Consider the following 18,817-nt stretch of genomic DNA (forward strand, 5'->3'; position numbering starts at 1 on the left):
TCAGCAGTTCTGGTGTGGGGCCGAGAATCTGCATTCCCCCCCAAGTTCCCAGGTGATGCTCCTTCTGGTCAGCAGACCCACTTTTAGAACCACTGATCTAGAGACTAGAGGAGTAAATTCCTAATCTCCTTAAGAATCTGAAGTTATGGATCATCTTTGCAGAAAAATATATGCATACAAAATTTTACAGACAACTTGCAGAATGGTTTCCAGGCACCTCTTAGACCTCAGCATAAGGCCCTGATTGAGAAAACCACATCGATAAAGGCCAAGGTCAAATGGAGACACCACTTGGAGGACATGCAAAGGGCAGAAAGAGGATACCCGGTTAGCTGTATTTCTGTCATAGAGAAGAGACCGCCAGGTGAGCACAATGGAGAAGTTGCAGGGCCTGATGGGAGAGTATGGCTCTGGGAGGCAGAAAGCCTGGTACTAGCTCAGCCTTGACCACCAGTGCCAGAATGGCCAGGCCCGCATCTTCATCTGTCAGATGAATGTGAGGAGCTATCCCAGCCCCTAGGTTCCTTCTAAGGTCTTAGCTCACAAGGTCTTAAGGCACTGCAAAGTCACAAGACCTTGAGATTTTTAAAACCTCAGCTTGTACCCCAACCAGAGCTGAGACATCCTAGCCTGGCTGGGACTTGCTTCTAGAAACTGAATGTTGTAAATCGACAGGTTTCAATGCCTGGCCATATTGGGCTAGGATTTGCTTTATTGGATCGGATTAGTGATTTAGATCCTCCTAGGGAGAGACAGGCTCCGAGGAAGCAGAGGCTGCCCTATGGGAGCACGGGCTGCCTGGAAAGCTCCCGTGTCCCAGCCCCCCTGGAGCCCAAGCTCAGGACAGCCCGGAGAGACGAAGTGAGGCTGTGAATCTGTTGGGATCATTCCATTTCCTGCCCTGATGGAAGAATGAGATAGGAACAAGATAGACTGTGGAAGTGAGGGAAGGCAGTTTCCACTTGTATGTCAGAACCACCCTGCAGAGCCGGAAACCCTTGCCCTCTGGCCCGTGCTGTTGCTTGGAACTGAAAGGTCCATTTCCAAAATGACACCCAGCGCAAAGGGTCTTCAGCCCAGGACACCGATAAGCACTAGAAGCAGCCACTGCTTGCTTTTGTCATGGGCCTCTAAGTGGGCAGGAGAGATCAAGTCAAGGGAACCATTTGGAGGGTCAGTGTCAGACCTATAGGTGACTGGTCATTAGAGGTGAAGGATGGAGGGTGGGACAGCAGAAATTCAGAAGGGCATGGCCTGCGCGGTTCAGCCATGGGGCTCTATGGTTTTAAAGTGCAGCAGGATGGACTAGTTGATTCAACTCAGTCAGTGGGACTTGAGTGCTACATGCTTGGGCCACGCAGAGGTGACGTTCCACCTGCTTGTTGGGGAGCCTTGGAGGTAGTCTGCTTCAGAGGTTCCAGTGGAGGTCAAGAGTGTCCTGGAAGAACAAGAGAGAGAGAGATGGATGGTGATTCAGGAAATCTGGCCGGTCCCCATGCTGGGGATGGTGTTTTCTGAGCAGGCCTTGAACGGTGTGAGAAAGGGTGTTCTAGAACAGAGGGTTCTGCAGTTAGCCAGTGTGCAGCCCCGACTGCTTAGGCTGTGTTCTGGAAACCCCAGTAGGTTTACAATGGGAAGTACTCAGGGGGAGGGAGTGTAGGGGCATGAGTGGTGGAAGATCCCATCTGGGCTCTATCACGGCAGCCTTGCGTGCCTGGCCGGGGAGATTATGTTTTATGTCAGATGTGGTCGTAGCTGTGGAAGGTTTTAGGGCATCGGAGAAGTCTGAACTCCTTTGGGTTTGGGAAGAGGGTTAATGAGTCTGTTGGAAAGAATCCATAGGCTCCTAGGAATTAGACAGACATGACTATGAATTTCAGGCCTTTCCAATTACAGCCGGGTGACTTTGGCTAGACCACTTAATCACGAAGAGCCTCAGTATCTCCTGTTGTGAAAGGGGGAGAGTAGAGCTTCCCTTGCAGCAAGGTTTCTCAGCCATAGCACTGTTAATCTTTGGACCAATGAGCCTTTGTCCTGGGGGCTGCCCTGTGTGTTGTAGGGTGTTGAGCAGCATCCTCAGCCCCCATCCCCAAGCTGTGCTAAGCGGAATGTCTCCAGACACTGTCAATACCCAGAACTGCCCCGAAGCAAGAACCACTGCCTTACAGGGTGGTTGGAGGATTGGACACAACCTGAGTGAAGTGCCTAGTACAGAGCCAGGTGCCAAGGGTGCTGAGCTGATGAGCACACTGTCGGCAGAGGGGAGGCCCCTTGGGAGTCTCATTGTCATAGTCCGGGTGAAACCAGTAAGGAGAGAGAAGGACAACCTAGCTGGAGACGTCTAGGGGTGGGCCCCACAGGGTCTGCCCACCAACAGAGGAGGAGCATAGGAGCCTCCCAAGGTCCTAAACCTGGGTGGCTGGGAGGGCAGAGGTTTGACCCACAGGAGAGGGACCAGTTTAGGATGAAAAGCCGTGGCCTGGCCCCCTTGAGCCCAGGCTGCAGGTGGTCACTGAGGGCACTGCCCAGAGCAGCAGGAGGTGTGAAGTCCAGGCAAGCTGTGTCTGCAAGAGGCTGGGGACCTCTGCCCTTCCCTGTGGTTCCTACACCCCCTGAAGCCCAAAGGCTGATTGAACACAAGGCCACACATGGGGCCTGGAGGAGGAAACTCAAGTGTAAGGCACACGAGGGAATAAAGGACAATTAGTGGATCTGGTGACCAGACATCCCCAGCTTCTGAGGGAAAGCCACTCAAAGAACCTTGTGGGAACCAGAGCTGCCAGCAATGGATTTTCCTCTTGGGCTGTTCTGTAGCAGATAAGCCAGCACCCCACTGTCCTCAGGCTACCAGAGCCCAGGGCATGCTCCCTGGCATCCCCCCAAGGCCATGACATGGGGCAGATGCTGGTGGGCCTTTGGTCCTTGGTTGGGTCAGCTGGTCCTACCCCAGGGGCCCATGGAGGGGAGGCATGTGTGTGTCTTAGTGGGGCACAGGAGGTAAGCTGGTACATCTTTCCTGCCATTGGAGAAGGTCTTCAAGAGCGTGAGAGTTCTGAGTGCAGCTGCTTGTACGGCTAGGTGGCATGTTTCGGTACCTAAAACCTGTTCCCTAAGAAATAACAAACCACCCGTCGGACACCCCCCTTCCTCCCTCCCACAACTTCAAAAGAGAACTACAAAAAAAAAAAAAAAAAAAGAGAGAAACACCTGAGAGACCAAATAGAGGCCTCATGCCCACACCAACCCTGTGCCCTGGAGGAGAGAATCCCATCCTGCATCATCTTCCGCCGGGAGCGCCCGCTCTCAGGAGCGAGCTGGCGTGGCCGCGCAGGGGAGCGTGTGTCTGTGTGTGATGTGCCTTCATGCGTCACTCTATTTATGTTGTTCGCAGCCCAACGGTAGCGGCCAGGGCAAAGTCCCGGGGTCATTTTTGCTACCACCGCCGCCTCCAGTGGCCAGACCTGTGCCCCTTCCTATGCCTGATTCCAAATCCACCAGCACTGCCCCAGACGGCGCCGCCTTGACTCCTCCATCACCTTGTAAGTGGACGATGAAACCGAAACCACAACGCCCAGCGTCCCCAGCCCATCCAAACAGTCTCCACTGCAAAAAGAAAAGCCCCCTCCCTCACTGCCAAAGCCCCCCAACCCAGAGTGCCACGGAGCCTCCCACCCGGACAAGAGCAGAGCTGAGCCCCCCAACCACGGCCTCCTGGGCCTTAGTTGCACCAGCCAGCACCCCACTAGCCCCCCTGCCCGCCCGCTGCTCCCAGCTGGGGCCCCTGGCCCAGGCCCCTCCGGGGGGCGGGAGAGGGAGCACAGTGGGGCACACAGGCCAGGGGTGCTGGCCAGGGGGGGAGGGGGGAGGGGAGGCACAGCCATGCCATCTTCATGCCTAATTGCTGTTTTTTCATTTTTTGTTTTTTCGTTTTTTGATTTTTTTGTTGTTTCGTTGTGCCCCCCCCCACACCAAGAAAATTAAATGTGACCACAAGGCGACGCCACCACCATCCCCTTTTTGCCTTGCCCCCCTCACCTCCATTCTGGGCCCCTCAGGCCTCTAAAGGTGCAGCAGGCCAGCCCCTGATCCCCTCCCCTTCAGCCTTCAGTCTCACATTTGGTTTCTCGTTGTTCCTCTTTTTTTTCCCCCTCTTCCCATCCCTCTCCCTTCCCTCAATTTCTTCCCCAGGTTGGATGTTCCAAGGACAAGGAAGGGCTCTGGGCCTTGGCTTACTTCATCTCTTTCTCTCTCTCTCTTTCTTTTTTTTTTTTTTTTAAACCGATGACAAATTTTGTCAAAGGGAAGAGAAAAATCTGAGTTGAGAGGCCCAAGCTAGACCCGACGACGCTTGAAGGACAGGAGAGGCGGAGGGGGGGCGGCGTGCCGTCTGTGGGACTGTGGGCGAGGGGTGGGCAGCGCTTCGGGCACTCTGGGTGCTGGCAGGCCGTGGGCCAGGACTTCGGGACAGCGGCGGAAGGGGTGGCCCATCTCACCACTTTTCTTCGTCTCGCGCTCTCTGTCTCACCTTCTTTTTTCTTGGTTTGAGTTCTTTTCCCCTGTCCATCCTCTTCATGCCATCTTCTCATCTGCATTCGCCACAAGACACGAAGTCATGGTCATGGTCATTGGAGGTGGGCAGGGTGGGAGAGGGGGAGCCAGGCTGCGGGGTGGCTGGGGGCCACTTATGGACAGAATCTGGTGAGCACGGGGTCCCTGGGGTGTATCTGGTGCAGGGAGGGTGGGGTGGGGGCTCCCAGTTAGCTGTGACACTCCTCATCCTCTCTGGGGGCATCCTTCCTCCTGGAGGTGCAGCGCCAGTCCCCTCCCATAGGGCTCCAGCCAGACAACCCAAGAAGAGCTCCTGGGTATTTGGCCCATTTGCCCCCCAGGCCCTAGAACAGTTAGTTGCCCCTGGTGCCCAAGCCCTGGGGCTCTGCCAGGCCCTCTGGCCTCCTCCTCATCTTGTACCTCGGGTCCCTGGGAACCGCAGGACCATAGGACCTGGCTCATCCATCAAAGGAGGAGAATGTCTGCCGGGCCTGAGCCTTGCCACCCCTGTGCCTGAGCCAGCAGCCAGCTCCCAGACCCCTCTCTGACCCTGACCCACCCAGCTCAGCCCTCTATTGGGACCCTTCAAGTTTCCCAAGCCACCGGCCCAGTCCTTAGGCCCAGAGTGGTGAGTGGTGTAGCACCCAGCTAGGCATCCCAGTTGGAGGGGTGGCCTGGCTGAGATGGCCTTCTCCAAGCAGGGTGGGGTCAGTCTGCCAAAACTCCCACCCTCCCAGGCTCCCTCTTCTCCAGACCCAAGAGGGCCAGTAAGAAAGCAAGGGTACTTGCTTCGGGTGCTCTGGGAGGAGGGGTATCCCTGGCCCTGCCTAGTGCCTGTTTAGGGGACAGAACTGGGCCCATGGGGCCTCAGCTATAGCCTCCAGGGCCATGAAAGAGGATGCCTGGCTGCAACCGAGTGCCAGGGGTGGGGGACTGTGTGCTCCTGGTCCAGTGAGAGGATGAGGGGGCCCCTCCGGCCTGTCCTTCCCACTGCCAGCTTAAGCCCAGGCAACATGGTCTAACCTAGTCTCTCCCTCTCTCAGCAGTCCCAAAGGGCAGTGCCTGGGCAGCCTCCAAGTCCTCACGGGGTCTCTCCCTCTCTCCCCTGCTCCCCACAGCATTCGCAACGACAGGCGCCTCCTCTGCCAACCGGTTTGTCAGCATCGGACCCCGGGACGGCAACTTTCTGAACATCCCACAGCAGTCTCAGGTAGGAGGCCCTGCCCACCAGGTGGACGCAGGCAGGGGTGGGGGCATCTTGGTGTCAGGGAAGAGGCAGGGATCCTTGGGGGCAGTCCGGGAGAAGAGGCTGGGGCAGGGCTGGAAGGCTCAGGCTTTTGCATGCCCAGCTGAGCCGGCCTCCCCAGGCAGCCCCCAGGCCCCCTGGCTAATCAGCTAATTGGATAATTAGCTCTGACAGCCCTGGCCCTGGGGAAGGCAGCCAAGGACCCAAGGCTAGAGGCGCTCTGGGCCAGGCCTGGTGGAAGCAAAGATGGAAGCAGGAGGCTCCATCCGGAGGAGGACAGGGTCTGCCTTGTTGCTTTCCTTTTGCTCCGGCTGGATGCCCTAGCCCCTGGCCCTCCCCTCTTCCTTGGTTTTGGGTGGGCTGGGTTGGGGGTGGAGGAGGGACAGAGGCAGCCTGGTGGGCCACGTGCCCAGAGACTCTGGCACCGAGGGTAAGGCAGGGCTCAAAGCCGCCCTGGAGGGGCGGCTCCCCCACGTCCTATGAATCCTGTTAGAGGGGAGGCCAGGCTGCTGGAGCCCCCAGTCCTGCTGCCATCTGCCCCCAGTTCTCACAAGGAAATGCCACCCCTCCAGCCCTCCTGCTGGAGGCCCCTGGACCTGGTTTTGCACAGGCATCTCTGCACACACATGCACGCAGGCCCTCTCTTCCCTGCGCCTGTCCCCAGGAGGCTGGGAATAGCCTGGAGAGCCCAGGGCCCTCAGGGCACAGGGACCAGCCTCTGGTCCTGGAGCAGGGCAGAGGCAGCTTTTACAGTATGAGTCTTCTGGGGAATGGAGGGGAGGGGAGCATGCAAATATCTTTTTCTTTTGCACATTTTACAAAAACACACCCTGTGAGCCCAGGGCCTTGGAGGCTTCCTCAGCCCTGGGAACACCTCTTTTAGCTTCTGCTCCCTCTTTGCTCTGAGGCCCAAGTCCAAAGAAAGTTGGTGGATGGAAGTTTTGTGTGTGTGGTTTAAGGTTTTGTTTTTTTCCCTTTTCCTTTCCCTCCCTAAAAAAAAAAAAAAAAAAGAAAGCCAAAAAACTTTGTCAAACTTCAAACTTCAGAGCTCCCTAGTGGCAAGGAGGGGAGGGGAGGAGAACTTCAACCCCCTCCAGCTTCCCACCCCCTTTCCCCAGAGTCACGTCTGACCCGTCTGGTTTCCAGGAGCAACCAGACATGATGTAACACCCAGATGAACTTGAACTTGGGGGTGTTGAGAAGAAAAACAATGGCTCCGAGCAGGGGCTGGAGCCAGCCCCCTCCGCTCTGTGCCAGGGAGGCCAAGAGAGCCCTGCTGGTAGAGGGCAGGAGGGGGTGCCAGAGGAAGGGACAGCAGGAGGGCCTCCCCTCCTGGCTCTGGGCTGGCACCAGGCAGCAGGGCTCTAGTGCTCCTGCCTGCCCACCCTCCCTCCCGCTGTCCGTCCTGCAGCTCTGACTGTATATTCGCTTGCTCACTCTTGGGGACCACTGCCATGAGCCCTCCCCATTCACCCCATTTCCGCTTCCACATGCTTTCCCTTCTTCACTTTCTCTGCTCACTTTGCTTGGATGTTGGGGCCAACTCAGAATCTGAGGCAAGTTTGGGAAACAGTTTTCCTTCCCCTTGTTCCTACAAGGAGCCTTGGGCTGGGGCCTGAGCAGGCAGGTGTGTCTGGGGATGGGGGTTGGGGGGCTGGAGTCGGACGAGCGGGGAGCCCTCAGGCCTGGGGGCAGGCAGGCGGCTGCAGCGGGCGCAGGGGGTCCAGTGGGGGGCGGTTTCCACAGTAACCAGTGACTTTAGCTGATCTCTGGAGCACCAGATGGAGAGAGAACAATAGAATGAGGGAAGAAAAGAGAATTTTACCAATTTTGTCATTCCCTGGGCAGCATTTTTTACTTAGTTTTAATCAATTTTGGACCTGGCTCAGGAAGCAGGGAGGGGTGAGCAGAAAAAGCCGCTCTGTGCTTGGCAGCAGATCCCCCATTTCTGGGACCCGTGGGGAGGCACCAGGGAGTCCCGTTGGAGTTGTCTTTGTCCCTAACTCCAGGCCTGGAACCAGAGTCTTCCTCCTCTGAGGGGAGGGCCCCTCAATCTGAGCACTGGTGGTTGTCCCCCCTGCCACTGTGCAGCTCAGGAGACCCCAGCGGGGCCAGTCTGGGGCCTTGGCTTGGCCTGCCAAGGGCAGAGGGGCCAAGCAGGTCCTCCCTGTCCTGGTTGTCCCTGGCCTCTTTTCCCTCACAGGAAGGGGGAGGGGCAGGCTCACAGCCAGGGTGATGGTGTAAGGGTTCCGGTGTAGTCTCCCCTTGGGAATGTGGGGGGTGTTGTCCCAGAGAACACTAACACCCGAGCCTGCAGGGACAGGGGGCTCACTCAGGCAGCTCCCCTATTCCTCCGGCCAGGACCGAAGCCTGGGAGCTGGCTGCTGAACCAGCCCTACCCCAGCCACTCTGAGAATGCCTCAGGCCTGGGTTTCCTCCACACCTTGCTAGGCCCCCATGAGCCTCCATTTGGCCTAAAATCAGTCGATGGGGTTGAACTTTGGGCAGGTGCTCCAGGAGCTCCATCACAGGAGGGCAGGTCTCCTCTCTGCACGTTGTCCAGTACATGGCAGGAAGTGTAGTATCTCTGCCCACCCAGTAAGTGCTAGCAGTGCCCCCAGTCATTGTGGCAACCCCAAACCCCCGTGTTTCCAAATGCCCTCCATCTGCACTATCTAGTGTGGTAGCCACTGGCCACATGTGGCTGTTTAAATTAAATAACTAGAGAAAAATTTAGTCCCTTGGTCACACTAGCCATATTTCAAGTGCTTAGAAGCCATGCATTGTTAGTGGCTACTGCATTGGACAGCACAGATAGAGAATATTTCCATTGTCCCAGAAAGTTCTAGATGATCTCCAAGGCCCTTTCTTTCTTCTTTTTTTCCAGTTTTATTGAGATATAATTGACATATAGCATTGCATAAGTTTAAAGTGTACAACATAATGACTTGACTTATATACATCACAAAATGACTGCCACGATAGGTTTAGTAAACATCTATGATCTCCCATAACCAAGGCCCTTTCTGACTCTAAAACTTGATGTCTCCATCTCACGGTGGACAATGGCCTGCTGTTCCAAACCAGAGCCCTGAGGGCTGTAGGCATAATCTGTGTGACCAAAACAAGTGTTTCAAATATTGGAAAATTTCACATGAAATTGTCTGGACTTTCAAGCTTCTTTTTTGTTTTTCCAAATTAATAAATAAATTAATTTATTTTTGGCCATACCACATGGCATGTGGGATCTTAGTTCCCCAACCAGGGATCGAACCCGCACCCCCTGCATTGGAAGCTCAGAGTCTTAACCACTGGATGGCCAGGGAAGCCCCTTCAAGCTTCTTTTGAAAATTTGGCTGATCTAGCCACCCTAGGCCCTCACCCTGATGTGGCAGCCTTGGCCACAGCCTTGGAAAGGTGCGGGTGTCCTGGTCACCACAGACCCTGCCTCCCTGTCAGCACGCCACACACAGCAGTTAGGAGCGTTGAGTCTGAGCTGCCCCCTGCATTTGAGTCCCAGCTTGGCCCTGTGGGCTGTGTGGCCTTGGGCAGTTCAGCCACCCTCTCTTCACCTGGCTTCTGTGCAGGGTTGGAGTGAGGATAGAATGAGTCAGCACCAGGTGCATGCTCTGTAGTTAGCTCTGCTTGGCCTCTGCAGATCTGAGTGTGTGACCCAGAGCTGGGGAGAGGCCCCAAGATGCATTTTCAGGGACCACCCCCCACCATTTTGCCCCGAGGGTACCACCAGGCATACCCAGGCACTGTAGACCATAGAGAACCCCCTGCCCCGCCCCTTGGCCATGAGGTGGGGCCAGAGCCTTTTGTGGAGGGTTCTGCCAGGCAGCCCAGTTCCCAGGGGTCCACCCTAGGTGTATTTTGTACTGAGTGGCTGCCAGAGCCTGTTTGTGGGAAGGCGGCGCCCCCTGCTGGCACCCTGAGGGAAGCGATGCCCACCCGAGGGAGCCTCAGGTCTTCCCCAGGGCATGGTGCCCAGGAGGGTAGAAGATCAAGCCCACTGGGCTACTGATCCCTTCCCCCAGGCCTGGTACTGCTAGGGATTGAAGCCATGTGGTACCCACCCGTCCCCAGACTTTCAGGCTGTGGGACCTTAGCTGAGCTATGCAGATGGGAATTTCTGCTTTTAATCCAAAGAGACAGAAAGAAAACTCAGCAAGAAGCTGGGCTACCCCCCACGCCACTCCCCAAACCCCTCTGGGGACAAAAGCTGTAGCCTGGCATCCTCCCCCACCCTCCAGGACCCACACAAAAACCTAAACAATTGGAAACATGGCCAGATCCCAGGTCTGTGCTTGTGCCAGTGCCAGCCACGGGGGTTCACCCGCTGGGCACGGTAACCACGAGAATGCCAGCTGGACTCTAGCACGGGAGGCAGGGTCTCTTGGGGGGTCAGGATTCCCATAGGAGGGACCGACAGAGTGGGGATGTACCTCTGCATGAGGTGTTGGTGTCCTTGGCTCTGCTGGAGCTGGACCCTCCAGGGGCCTCAGGAACCAGCCTGGAGTCACAGGACCAGGTGGGAGCAAGAAGGGACCTGCCCCTGCTATTCTCAATGTCACCTCTTTTTTTCGTCCCATTTCAGTCCTGGTTCCTCTGATAAGATCGACAAAAGAAATGGCAAAATGAAAAGAAGAGGTTCCTCAAAAGGGGGGAGAAGAAATTTTGAGACGTGGAAAAATCCCCCAGCCCAGCCCAGCCCCACCGAAAAGCAAAAATTAGACGTCGTCAGCCACTCAGCCCTTCTCTCCTCCAGCCCGGGGACCCCTGCAGGCCCCCAGAAGCAGCTCAGTTCTCGGAGAGCCTCAGAAGAGGTCTCGGTGGAGCTGTGCACCAGCAGCCAAGCAGAAAGAAACATGCAAAACGGACTCTGTCAAGTAGAGGACAGAAAGAAAGGATGCAGAACTGCCTTCCTCCCCCCACATCCCGTCCCGGCCTTCTGGGGAAGGAGCAAAATCCCCAAACAAAGCAACCAGCACAATTCTGAAGGGGCCTGTCCCCCACCCTCACCCTTCCTAGGGGAACCCCACCCTCGACTAGGGCCGGAGCTTCACTAGGGAGCTCAGAGGACCAGCTTGTAAAGATGATGGGGTGCAGATCCAGAGGGCTCTCCCCTCCAGACTCCACCCCCTCCCTCCCTCACTGCCTTTGCCTCTGGCTTCTTCCCCCAGCTGCTCTGGACCGGGTGAGGCAGGGTAGCCTCGATGTCCCTCTGCCCCACCCTCGGGCTAAAAGCCCCCCCAACCCCGGCTGGGCAGGGGGCATCTCCCGGAGCTAGTTTTGTGCTCCCAGAATGGAGGGTGTTCTACCACCCGACCCTGAGCTGCAGGGGCAGTTCCCCGGGCCCCAAACCCCTCTGTACAGTCCATAGGAAAAGGTCGGAATGCTCTAGACAGCCCATCCCAGCCTGGGACAGGTCCCCTCTTCCCTCTCTCCCAAGGCAGGCCAGGAAGGTCACCATCCTGACATGCTACAAGTGAGGGGAGGTGGGCCCCAGGTTGCCCCCACACCCCAGCCCCGCATGCAGGTGCCCTCGCTCCGCCCCATTGGTCCCTGCCCCTGCCCCTACGCAGACAGCCCTGCTGTGGCCGGGCCGGAGAGTGGAGCAGAAAGGGGACCCCGGAGTCGAGCGAGGAGGACGAGGCAGCCGCCGCTGCCGTTGGCTAAACCGCCACCTGCGCTAGGTAGGCGTCCTGCTTGCCGACTTTCAGTTCCTTTGGAGGGTGTTGGGTGTCGTCCTTTTTCAAAAGTGTTTTGGAGCTTTCTCTGCCTCCCCTTTCCCCCACACCACCCCCATGGCCACTTCTCTCTGGATTTCAGCTGTAATGTCTTTACTCTTTATTTAGGGGTGGGGCATTCATTGTTTCGGTCTTTTGCTGTTGCAATTGGGAACTCCTCCATTTGAGCAACTTGGGAACAATTTGGTAACACACCACAAGAAGTAGCTCTCCCCCACCACCACCACAGCCCCCTCCTCCCCCAAGGGATGGTTGGGGGCCTGTCCAGAGGGTCTTCAGAAGCCCCCCTGGGAGGGAGGGGAGCAAGAGCACACCCAGCCCGCCTCCAGGGTGTGACTTGGCCCCTCTGGCTTGTCTTTCTGTGCCTTACTCCCTCCTCCCTGCATCTTGGCCCCCTTCTGGAGTCCTTGTGCCTCTCTCTCTCTTTCTCTCTCCTTCTTAACTGTATGAAAACACAAAGCACAGGTCAGGATCCTCTGAAAGTCAATCAAACCAACGTTGCACCACATAGGGGTGGGTTATGGGCTTTATTTATTGTGAATCTAGTTTGTGAGGCTGTGGCCCCAAGCAAAGGGAGGGAAGGAGGGGAGGGAGGTGGCTGGAGAGGAGAGGAGAGCTCTTACCTGGGGCAAAAGGGGCCAGCTTGAGTGGTGCCTCCTTCCCAGCTGGAAGCCACAAGGTGGCTGGCCCCAGGGGTGGCTTTTGTTGGAATTTGAGCGAAGCCCCTCCCCCATCCGCGTGCAGCCCTCGAGGAGGACCGGGTCTGAGAAGCAGTGGATAGGGGAATCCGCGGGAGCCTGGGGGTCGTGGGGAGTAGGGCGGGGGGTGGGGGGCCGGGTGGGCCGGGCGTGACGCGCGGTCAAAGTGCAATGATTTTTCAGTTTGGTTGGCTAAACAGGGTCAGAGCTGAGAGGGGAGCAGAAGGGACCCCTGCCCCCCTGCCCGGCCGCACACGCCCCTTCCCTCGAAGACAATCGGGGCCGCGGGCGCGGTGGGTCCTCGGGGGCGGGGGTCTGCGGGGCGCCCGCCCAGGCGAGGTCGGAAGCTGCAGGCCAGCTGGGCCGGGGCGGGAGCGCGCCCTGCAGGGCTGCCGGGGTGGGCACGGGGGTTGGGGGCCGCTCCTTTCCTAAGTGTTGTTGTGAGGGGCAGGCGAGGGGCGACGAGGGCGACAGGAGATGTGGGGACGTGTTAGAAGAGAAAAAACCCACAAAAAATATATATGGGGGAAATGAACTTTTTTTTTTTTTTCATTGAACCAAGTGCAATGCATCAGAGAGTTTTCCTATCTTTGTATGTTAAGAGATTAAGAAAAAAAATTCTATTTTTGTTGTAATGTCCTCGCGGCTCTGGGGACGCTAAAAGAACCGGGCCTGCCCCGCCTTGTGCGGGGGTAACGAAAGCTGAGTGTTTTTTCCTTTTTTTTTTTTTTTGTTCTTTTTTTTTTTTTAAGTCGTTTTCCTGCGTTGACGAGGATGATCTGGGGTTTTTATTTGTTTCGTCGTTCGTTCTCGGTTTCGGTGGGAGGGCTGAAGGAAACGTTCACATTTTAGAATTGAAAAATAAAAAAACAACACCTCGACATTAAAAAACCAACACAAGATCAAAAAGGAAAAGGACGAGAGAAAATTATTTTAAAGATAATTCAACATAAAAACCCTGGTGCTTCTTACATTATAAAGTACGTTTTAAAAAACCCACAAACTATTATACATAAGTTTATGAATCAATTAAATATCCTGCACTTGTTAGGAACACGCATATCCCTTCTTTGTTGAGTTTAACGGAACGGGACAGCGGCGTGCGCCCGGCGGCGGGCTGCTCTGGCCGCGGGTCTCCCCGGGCGCCCCCTCCCCGGGGCCCAGCGCCCCCTCCTCGCCCCATCCCCGTCCGGGCCCGGGGGCGCGGCGGCGGGTCCCCAGCCCCTCCCCCGCAGAGGTCAATGCCAACGAACAAACGTCCCCTCCCTCCCTCTCCAACCCGAGCGTCCTTCTTTGAGCCAGACGCCAACTTGACCCTCACCAGCATTATCAGGAGCGCGCTCAGCAAGTTGGTAGTTTCTCCCCTCCCCCGCCCCCCACCGCTTCCCTTGGCGCCCGCAACTCAACATCACCCTCCCACCCCCACCCCGGTCACCCTCCGGGGAGTACGGGGAAGGCTCGACGCTCCAGGACAGGACCAGCCAAGCTGACAGGTCGATTCGCCCAGGCCCGCGCACGCACGCACGCACGCACACGGCCCCGCACACAGCCCCATCCTACCCTGCAACCAACCCCGTCGACTGCCTTACACACCCGCCCCCGCGCTGGCCGGCCGACCTAGTGCCTTGTTCTCACCCCCGTGCTGGCGGAGCGGACGCCGCGCTCTGGGTCCCAGAGGGGCCGGGTGGCTCAGACGACCCACCACTTCCCCACCCCGACCGTGCTGAACGGACACCCCCCCACACACACGAGAGAAAATAAAGGAGCAATAAAGTCACGAGAACTTTCGTCCCCCAATCGAGAGCCCGAGGGGCACCCCAGCCCCGCCTCTGCTCCCCCCACCCACCCTTGGGGCGCCCCCCTCCCCCCGCAAGCCAGCCTGGGCCAGCCCCGCTTCGGCCCCGGGAGATCCGTGCGCCCGACCAGCACCAGCATCGCGGACCGCAAAGGCCGCCCGTCCCGTCAAACAAGTTTCTTCTTAGGCTAAGAAACGCAGTATATACGAGTATCTCTATATATAGTACTAATGGATTTGGTGTGCTTCCCCCTTAGCGTCCCCGTCCCTCCGCTCCTCTTCCTTCAGCCTGGTCTCCCCCTCTCTGCCCTCCACCCCCGTCTCTGCACTGAGATACATAAGAAACAAGGGTAGTTTACTGTCTGTTTTGTTTTCTGGGTTTTCAGTGTCCTAGCGGAATGCAAGTAGGCAGCCAGCCCGTACGTTCCCTCTCCGCCCCGCCCCACCCCACCCCGCCCCCGTCACTGCGCTTCTGTTATACCATCTTTGCCTGACTCTCTCCGGCTTCTCCATTGAATGGCTAATGTGTATGTGAAATAAAGAAATAAAGAAAAACAAAAGCAAGAGCGCCTGAGCCTTCGGTAACGCGATCGTGCGGGACAGTTTCGGGATCGGTGGGGTGGGGCCGCCGCATGGATTCTGCGCCTCTCTCCTCCCGCCAGGCCGGCGGCCGCCACCGTCGAGGAGCGCGTATCTCTTAGTCTCCGGGAGGGGGCGCCGGTGAGAAAGGAGTAGGCCCTCCGGTCCCTCCCCACCTCCCTCGGTGACCCCAGCACGGAAAAATACGGCACCACTTGGGTCCGATGACCGCTCTGACGTGTTGGTTCCCGGACCTCTCCCCCGGGAGGGGTACGCGGACAAGGCCACTTCCAGCGGGCGGTGGGCGATAAAAGGGTCTGCAGGGCCCCTGGGGGCGACGGTCGCCCTTCCAGACCCCCGGGCCCTTTCCCCTGTAGGGGACTCTTCACTGGTCCTTCTTCGGGGGAGTTAATCTCCAGAGCAGGCGCTGAGCGTCGTTCGCCCCTTCCTGGACGGCCCTGGGTTGAGTTCCCAGTGCCCTTCGGCTCAGAGGCGACACCGTGGAGGTCATCGCACCTCCGGACTCACAGCCGCTTTTTCTGTCTTGATGGGTCGGCCCGCCCCACCGGGGCTGCCCTCGGGGCCGCCTGGGGGCGCGGGCTGCGGGCGCGCCACCACCTCGGCCCTGCGACAAGGCCCGCGGCGGGCGCCGTCGTCCAGGGCTCGGTGCGCCGGCCTTTTGCGGGGCCCTGGAGGGGCGGAGCCTGCGGCCAGAGCCGCTGCCTGGTCGCGCAGCAGCCGCACCAGGAAGCCAATGTATTTCATGGCCAGGCGGAGCACCTCGTTCTTGCTCAGCTTCCGGTCGGGCGGGTGCGTTGGCAGCAGTTTCCTGAGCTCGGCGAAAGCGCCGTTCACGTTCTGCTGCCGCCAGCGCTCCCGACTGTTGGTGAACACGCGCCGGGCCACCTTCTGGGGCTGATGCCCTGAGGACAGGAGTGGCAGGGTTGGCGCCATGGCCCGGGGGAGGCAGGCACCCCCACCTGCCCTTACTCCAGGCTCCCAGCACCCTCATGGGACTTCAACCCCGGCGGGGAGCTGGGGCTTTCTCCACCCAAGGGATACACACGTAGGACCCACGTGTAGCCCTCCTGCCAGTTAGCAGCCCCCGCAGCCCCACCTCTAAGCTGCCTAGACAAGGACTATCACAGGCCCAAGCTGCAGACAACTGAAGCCTTCTGTACTTCTGTCTAGACCTTGATGTTAAGGGCTGAAATTCTCTAGGGAATGTGGCTGCTGGTCTGGGGAGCTGTCCCTATGGTTCTCATTCTCATTCTGAGAGTTTCTCTCCCAGTGACTGTGGTGCTGTTCATGTCTCAGGTGGCCTTGTGAACTCCTGGTATATCTAAATGGCTGTGGTGTGTGATCACTGCCATGTGGTTGTGCTTGTGTGGCTAATTCCTGTGTGGCCATGGACCTCAGTGGCTGTGGTTGTGGTCCTGTGGCTCTCTGTCTTGTGTGGCTGTCTCTTGGATAGTTGCTGTCCCGTGGCTGTTTCCTGTGTGCCTGTTCATGTGCGTGGCTGTCATTTTGAAGCCCCCGTGCCATGCTGTGTTTTGCCGTGACTCTTTGTGGATCGTTGGGTGGCTGTGCTTGTGTGGAACTGGCCAGTTGTCTGTGATTTTGCACGTGGGTGTAACCTGCCTGAGTACTGAGCCCCTGTGTGGGCTGTCCTGTGTATGTCTGTGTGCAATGTCCCATAACCTTTCCCTGGGGAAGGTTATGTGACAGACGTGGGCCCCAGCAGAGATGGCTGGGTGAACACAAACCCATACTCACCCTCAGCCAGCTCCAGCTCACAATGGCTTGGTCTCCGCTTCAGCCGGCTGCTAGGGAAGATGCTGAAAGGTCCTGCCGGCCCAATGTAGAGGCTGTAAGGGGTCGTGGGTCACTAATGCCTTGTGGGTAAGGACCCTGACCCCGGATTCCCCCCAGGCCCCAGTCCCCCACTGACCTGTTGAGGAAGGGGTGAGGGTGGTAATGCAGGGCCAGGGGCGCTGGGGCGGTTCCCAGGGTAGAGAGTTGCAGCAGCGGGGGACGGAGGGTGCTTAGTTCCGTGGTGGCCATGGCTGCCCCTGGGGGCCTGGTGTGGCCCAGGCTGATCACTGGCACGCCAGGGGGCAGCCTGGGTGGCGAGGAGCCTCTGTGGCCCACCTCCTCTGCCTTTGGGGGCCCAGGCGAGGCAGGCTTTGGGGGCGGGGCAGGCACTGGGCTGGGGGCACACACCATCTTGGCCTTCTCGGTCATGGTGGGGCCCACCTCTGCCTGGGCCTCGGGCGGGCACATGGACCCCGAGGGGGTGCTCACCTGTGGGAGGAAGGAAGCCAGTGGGGAGGGGGGAATCAGAAGCCACTCCCCACCCTTAGCCCAACAGAGCCCTCAAATGGGAGGAAGAGTGGAGGGGATGGCAGTTCAGTGGGCAAAGGCAGATGCAGTGTGGGCCCAGAAACTACCAGGACATGGGAGGGGGTCCAACACAAGGACAGGAGGTGCCCACTGAGGTGCTGGGCAGCACTGAGCTCAGCAGTGCTGCTTCTGAGCTGTTTGTGACCCATGAGGCCTTAGTTGTAGAGCCCCTGAGCAAATTTCCCTTCTTCCAGAATCCCCTCTCGCCTGGAGCCTGGAGGGAAGGGCAAGGCAGGGAACCCATGATGGACCCTTTGACCACAGGATGCCCCTGTAACCCTCACATCTGATCCCAAGACCCTTCATTGACACCATGGACCTTGGAATCCCTCCACAATTGACTGACCCTTCACTGACCACTACCCCCTGGCTGACCATGTGGCCCTCAGCTATAACCCTGAGGCTCTTCCCATTGTCTCCATGTCAGACCCTGAAAGTCCTCCATAATCACTCCAGTGACCACGCCCCCACCCGCTGAAAATGTCCCCTTTACGAACCCTGTGACCCCACTGCTGACACTGACTGCAGATGCTAACCCTACTGCCCAGCACAGAGTCATGCCCCAATCCTCCCTCTGGCTCTTGTGTCCTCCCCGCCCCCCATCAGTATCCACCCCTTTGCACCCTGCTTCCACATCCCTGTTCACTCTTGGCCTCATGGCCTGGCGTGTCCCAGCAACGTCTGGGATTCCTGGCCCCTCTGCCCTGTCTTCCCTAGGTAGGCCCTGGGGAAGCTGGCCTGGTCTTTCACTTAGTGGGCCCCCTAGATGAATGAAGGAAGGAACGAATGAATGAATGCAGGTGGGTCTGGGATCCCCCAATTTCAGGCCCACGCCACTCTTACCCCAGCACTGCTCCGGATGCCTGCTGATGGCCGTGACTCTGTCCTTCAGGTCCAGGATGTGGTTCCGACTTCAGGCAAGGCACCGCCGCCCGCTCGGGCCTCTGCGCTCCGTGCTGCTGGCAGCCGGAGGCCCTGTCTGGGCCGCAGCATCAGGCCACCCCGCTTCCTTGGCTCCCAAGGGCCACCACGGCGGCGGCGGCAACAGGGTAGGTCCCTCCAGAGAAAGTGAGCAGCTCCGGGCCGCCTGCCCTCTCCCCGCCCCTGGCGGCCGGGTTTCCTCCCTCTCACCCCTGGCGCAGCGACCGGAGGATGCTGGGCCAGTGCAGATAAGGGCCTGGCTGCCTGGCCGCGCCTGATAAGGAGCCGGACTGACCCCGGAGGAAACCAGCGGGCGGGGATCTCCTAGCGCGGGCCTCAAGTCCCCGCCCCCAGCCGGCACATGCAGGACTGAGTGTCACCCCTCAAGGCCTCACCTTCCATCCCCCCAGGCACTGAAGGATCCCAGCCAGGGTGCACACCCCTAGGAGTGAGGTGCCCAGTTGCATGCAGAAGGGACACTGAGGCAGGGATAGATGCAGTGGTCCCTATGTCACTTGGGTCTGTCCTCCAGCTTTGAATACCCCTTGCTGTGTCCGTGCTGATGGGGGTGGAGGAAAGCTCTTTCCGGCCCTGCTGGGGCCTCGTGACCCAGGGGCCCCCTTCTCCTCTCCTCACCCTGCCTGGTTCCTCTTTCTACAGAGTGCCTCCCCGCCTTTCTGCAAACCCCACCCTGGAGTGGGGCACTGACTGGAGGGCAGTTCTGACAGTTTGGCCTTGGGTGTCCTGCCTAGGCAGGTGTCTTGGCACCCCCCCCCCCCGTGCACTATGCACACCACCTTTCCAGGCCCAGGACGGTGAGGGGAAGTGCCACAGCTGGGGGAGATTTCCTCCGATGCCAGAGCTGGCAGAACCT

The 18,817-nt window shown here is 58.3% G+C and overlaps 3 protein-coding genes across 7 annotated transcripts in view; 2 read left to right on the top strand and 1 right to left on the bottom strand.

Annotated features, from left to right (window-relative positions):
• Window positions 1–14,604, top strand: part of NFIX (nuclear factor I X) — a 98,370-nt gene extending 83,766 nt beyond the window's left edge. For 3 of the 5 annotated variants that reach the window (XM_081233321.1, XM_081233323.1, XM_081233322.1), the window contains 3 exons: window positions 3,392–3,539; window positions 5,667–5,758; window positions 10,395–14,604. In XM_081233321.1, the coding sequence (XP_081089447.1) occupies window positions 3,392–3,539; window positions 5,667–5,758; window positions 10,395–10,409 (255 nt within the window). In that variant the 3' untranslated portion in view covers window positions 10,410–14,604. The remainder of the gene's footprint in view (window positions 1–3,391; window positions 3,540–5,666; window positions 5,759–10,394) is intronic. The other 2 variants (XM_081233324.1, XM_081233325.1) reach the window with 1 other exon arrangement.
• The window catches only part of GCDH (glutaryl-CoA dehydrogenase), a 415,847-nt gene that overhangs the window by 161,780 nt on the left and 235,250 nt on the right, over window positions 1–18,817 (top strand). The gene's annotated exons all lie outside the window — the stretch shown is intronic.
• LYL1 (LYL1 basic helix-loop-helix family member) lies at window positions 13,156–18,137 on the bottom strand. Its single transcript, XM_081233326.1, has 4 exons — window positions 17,866–18,137; window positions 16,571–16,923; window positions 16,396–16,487; window positions 13,156–15,542 (listed from the first exon to the last, which is right to left on the bottom strand). The coding sequence occupies exons 2-4, from the start codon at window positions 16,900–16,902 to the stop codon at window positions 15,127–15,129; spliced, it is 840 nt and encodes a 279-aa protein (XP_081089452.1). The 5' UTR covers window positions 16,903–16,923; window positions 17,866–18,137; the 3' UTR covers window positions 13,156–15,126.

The sequence above is a fragment of the Mesoplodon bidens genome (assembly GCF_964165515.1).
Source record: "Mesoplodon bidens genome assembly, chromosome: 4".
Classification (NCBI taxonomy): Eukaryota; Metazoa; Chordata; class Mammalia; order Artiodactyla; family Ziphiidae; genus Mesoplodon; species Mesoplodon bidens.

Bases quoted from the DNA above. Each gene is read 5' to 3' on its own strand.
- LYL1 (XM_081233326.1), bottom strand. From the start codon at position 16,902: ATGTGCCCGCCCGAGGCCCAGGCAGAGGTGGGCCCCACCATGACCGAG. The intron at 16,488-16,570 runs GTCAGTGGGGGA...GACCCCTTACAG, and splicing joins CCTCACCCCTTCCTCAACAG to CCTCTACATTGGGCCGGCAG. The intron at 15,543-16,395 runs GTGAGTATGGGT...TCCTGTCCTCAG, and splicing joins TGAGCTGGAGCTGGCTGAGG to GGCATCAGCCCCAGAAGGTG.